Here is a 4,916-nt window from a genome sequence, read left to right on the forward strand (position 1 = left end):
CAGCTTTTAAAAAAAGTTAAGCAGTACCAAAGTAGGGCTTTGTATAAAAGAACACTGTTTGGTGGAGAGCTTAATTAGACAAATTAAGTAACCATTTTAGTTCGAAGTGTGGGAAAAGTATAGTGCTATGACTCTTCTTTTAAAATTAACAGCTGGTGTGCTGCTGCCAATGTTTTCATGCCATGAAATCAGCTCTAGTATTTGAAGGTTTGTTCGTAGTTGATAAAATATTTGTCAAATACTCGTAACGTTTTCTAAAACAGCTTTTCGTTTTATAGATAAAAATAAATAAATGTAAATTAGTATGATGTTTTTAAAGAATTAACTCAGGTAAAAAACACAAATTACAGTAATTACATCTTGTTTGGTATTGGGCCTTTAAATAATTTCAATTTTTGTGATTCCTTCTTTTGTTTTTTTTTTTTTTAAATGACATTTCTTATCCTTCTACTTACATTGTATTCCTTGTAGAACAAAGTGACTAACACCACCTACCACTACAGACACAAAGCTTACACAACCACTGCCTTACCACAACGTTGTTACCACCACAATCACAACCGCCATTACCACCACTACAACCATTGTTACCTCTTCACCTGAACCACTACCCTACCACCATATCCCTACCATTGTCGCTACCATCACCACCCGCCACCACCATCATCACCACTACCCTCACCACCACTATCGTTGTCACCACCCCCACCACCATGTCCATTTTTTTTCATTATATATAATTATATCAATTTTACATTAAAATTTACCAAAGGCTTTTACATTGGTTTTCATACTCACATCACTCTTAAAAGTACAATTTATCAAACTCTTATCTGCTTTATTTTACACATGATTTTTTTTTAAGCACAACAGAAGCAATTTTTTTTAAATAACAGTAATCCCAAATTGGCTCATAGCCCGCGTCAGTTTGTTCTAGTATAACCCTTCTAGGATTTAGGTACCTACAAAGAATATAATAATTGCATGAGCCTAATCCGATGAACCGACAATTTTTAATCCTATTTCTAGTTTAAACACTCGCACTGTAATATTAAAACTCATGAAGTAATCACATCAAATTTTCAAAAAAAATGCACAAACTTTTGGTGAAGTCATCTTGTTAGATTAGATACAATAAAAAGAACACGTAGTGTAAGAACTTGAGTATGATCTGGATTGTTAAGTCATCTCTAACCAAGGGTTAGGTCAGACATCTCGTGGGCCCCACGAAATCTGAAAGGGCCAAAGGGCCGTTGGAATTTTTTTTAATGCTATCAGTTTTGATGTCGATTATAACTGACAGAAATAAAAGAAATAGTATCGGTTATAACCGACACAAATAGCATGGAAAATTTTGAATATAACGGCTAGCCGTTTTTTTTTTTTTTTTTTTGACAAAATTTTTTAAAATTCTATTTTTTTTCTTATAACTTCCAAAGTCATTATACAATATTAAATTAAATTAAGTAACATGAAACAACATTAAATAACATTAAATTTAAGTTGTAGTTTTTAAATAATAAATTATGTTTTGCCCTATAGCCCTTTGACCCTCGGTTGGAGACGATTTTTTGTGACAGGGCTAAAACGAGCCTTATGGCCCTTTGGCCTTCGGTTGGAGATGGAAACAAATATGGTCATGTACTGTTCATTAAAATATTAATTTCTTAGAGGGCCAGAGGGCTAAAACGAGCCCTCTGGCCAGCTCTCAGTTGGAGATGGCCTTATAAACCGACTGTGGTTCAAATAAATGCAGCAAGTCTTGTAGAAAAAAGGTTCTGGTTTTGTTCCAGTTCATTTAGGATTAGAAAATGGGTTTTAATCATGTGTTGCAATTTGCACTCACTATTTTTTTTTTTTAACAAATGATATTATCTACAATATGAGGGTACAGAAGTAGACTAAGCCTCACAATATGCTAGTAATAGTGTAGATCAAATTCACCTTTAACGAGGATCGAACCTTAGATCTCTCACTTACAAATGAAAAGAAATATCACAAACCGTAGTACTAAGTGATCACTATTAGACAAGCATTTTTTGTTCGATTTCTACTTGGATTCTAATAGGAGAGTAAATGCGTATAGTAAAAATATGATGGTTTCGAATTACTTGTTAATTTTAATAACCGAACCCAATTGTATATGTATACATTCGGTTCGGTTCACGGGTTAAGTGATAAACCGGGACGAACCCACCCTAATAAATAGTGAGCCTGAGTCCTTCAACTAAGTTGATGCCGCTAAGACCTGACCTAAGAGACCTGCTGGAGCTAACAAGAATTGAGGAGCTTCCCATGTTGTTGGATAAGGCGGCATATGATATTAGGCCAAAGTCTTTTTCTTGTTTTTTTTTTTGGAAACAGTCTTTTTCTTGTTTTGTATAGCATTTGGAAGACCAAAGGAAATTTCCTGACCAAACCAAATGATGCCCATTTCAAAGCAGAAACTGCACAACACAAATGAAAATCACATTGACTTGACTTTTTAATCGAAAATGGGGAGACATGATTCGTACTAGAGTGCAAAGGCAGGAGTCGAGCATGTTGCTCTAACCAATTTGGCTATGCCCAAGTACACTACCATATAGTTGTTTTAGTTTAGGCAGCAATAAATGTACATCTGAATTTGAACTCTGAAGCAACTATTCACATCAGAAATTAAGAGCAACAAATTAAACAAAGACTAAAAGGAAGACGTACGTTCCACAAACGTAATGCATCCTATAAAAATTAGTTCGGATAAATTAAACTCAAATCTTCTGCTAAATAAATTTATACCGTCAAACATTGCAGCATTTGAATTAGCAATCAGAAGAAGGCACGGCTGCCATAGAACACCCGCGATCCGTCCTTTTTTTTATCAACTTCTAAACTCTTGTTGCTATGGTTTGGAATCACTTCGCTGCGGTCTTCACATTCTGCTTTATCAAGATCCATCGGGAGCTTCATCTTCGCCAAAGACTCGGTGAATTGCTGCATGCTTCTCATGTACATGTCCACTATTTGTTGCTGCATTGCAGATTGCTCCGCCTCCATGTTTATATTCCCAAGTGGAGCAGAAAATACTTGACCAAATTGACCAGATCCAACTTTCTGTTCCTTGTTGCTCTCCTCTTCCTTGCCTGACAAGTTAGACTCCTTTTCGTCTCTGCCTTCTCTGCCCTTTCTTGAGGTTGGGGTGTCTGGACAAGCAGCGGAACCTTGATTAGCTGCTCCGGCGGTGACAGAAGCATTGAGAGAATTCGACGATTCACCAGCCACAAGATTCTTCTTGTCGATTGAATCAGCGGAGTTTCGATCATCGCTCAAGCTAGTGGTGGTACAACTTAAGAAGCCGGAGTTCTGGATGCTCCCATTGGGAGAAACAGGGTCACCCTGAATCCCCTCACATGAACTTACAGTCATTTCATAGTCAGGATCAGCAGCAGGCTGAGGAGATGCACCGAGATGAAGAAACGATCCAAGACCTTCGGGACCAGGTCTCCAAGCACAGTCACGCCTTGCCAAACTAAAATACTCGGTCACCATTTGTTGATTCTTACTCGCCACATCAATGTCTGGGAATTCCATCCTCGAATACTCAACCGGGTCTAACGCAACTTGAGATATTTTTCGATCAAGCAATACAACTTCGGAGGTTATGGAAGAGTTGGCGGATGATTCCGACAACGAACTAGTGGAGGGTTTAACAGGCAAAGAAGTATGGAGAGAAAGAGTTAGTTTGACAGTTCCAGCAGGGGAATGGAAGAGATCAGTGGAAGAGAGACTATAATCCTGAGTGACCTTTCCCTTCCCAGTCACTTGAGAAATTGGGACCAAAGTGAATCCCAACAGCTGGTCTTCCATGTAGTTTCTTGCCCTGCTCAGCATCCAAATCTCGCATTTGAGGACTGCATCCAGTTGACCAATTTTGATCCTCAAGCTTTCGTTGAATTCGGGGTTCTTGCCACCTCCATTGATGACCCTAGTGGTGAGCGTCTCGTCTGGATTGTACGTAAGAGAGAATTTGGCGTACACATCTTGGTTTTCATAGATGCATATGTTGTGAATGTTCCTAGCATGATGAGCATAGATTTCAAGAATCCCTGAAAACTGATCGGAAACGCTATTTTCATCGGCTATTGTGTTTGAATTCAGGTTGTACCGGAATCCGGCTGTTGGATTGAATGATTCCATAGGAATTTAGATGCACTTGGATGTTCTAACAGTTTTTTCTGTTTGGTAAGCAAGAAAGCCACAAGAAAAAAACGGATACAGAGTTAGATAAGGGATCAATCTTTAGATTCAAGCAAAGAAATTTCACAAAAAAAGGAAGGTTGTGCAGGAGAGGGAGAGAGAGAGAGAGAGAGAGAGAGTTACAGTGGAAAGAAAAGAATTTTTGGAGGGTTGCTTAGTGGTGGGTGATGATGGTAGGTGGGGTGGGAATGGAGAGAAGAAAGGGAATGAAGAAAACAAAGGGAATGGAAAGAGAAAAATTGATGATGGAAATATTTGCCAACTTTTATTTTCGGATGGGTTGGGTTGGGGAGGAGAAACTTTTCATAGGATCCGGTATTCAAGCAGATATATCACGTGTTATAAAATAAATGTAGATGATTATTATCAGCATTTCAAAAATTTTATTCTACACTTCAAACTTTCTATATTAAGAAAGAAAAATATACTTGTGAGGAGTGTAAAATGAGATTTTTGAAATACCAATAACACTTCTCTAAATGTAATACTACTAAAAAATATATATATATATATTATATTACTTACATTATTAAGAAAGAAAAATATACTTGTGAGGAGTGTAAAATGAGATTTTTGAAATACCAATAACACTTCTCTAAATGTAATACTACTAAAAAAAATAAAAATATATATATATATATATATATTATATTACTTACATTATTAAGAAAGAAAAATAT

At 36.9% G+C, this 4,916-nt stretch overlaps 1 protein-coding gene across 1 annotated transcript; it reads right to left on the reverse strand.

Moving 5' to 3' along the window:
* Window positions 1-2,461: 2,461 nt before the first annotated feature.
* Window positions 2,462-4,520, reverse strand: LOC103441872 (uncharacterized). The gene has a single exon (XM_017333567.3). It carries the CDS (start codon window positions 4,174-4,176, stop codon window positions 2,809-2,811), a length of 1,368 nt encoding a protein of 455 aa, XP_017189056.2. The 5' UTR covers window positions 4,177-4,520; the 3' UTR covers window positions 2,462-2,808.
* Between the last annotated feature and the right edge of the window lie 396 nt (window positions 4,521-4,916).

Source organism: Malus domestica, chromosome 03 (assembly GCF_042453785.1).
Source record: "Malus domestica chromosome 03, GDT2T_hap1".
Classification (NCBI taxonomy): domain Eukaryota; kingdom Viridiplantae; phylum Streptophyta; class Magnoliopsida; order Rosales; family Rosaceae; genus Malus; species Malus domestica.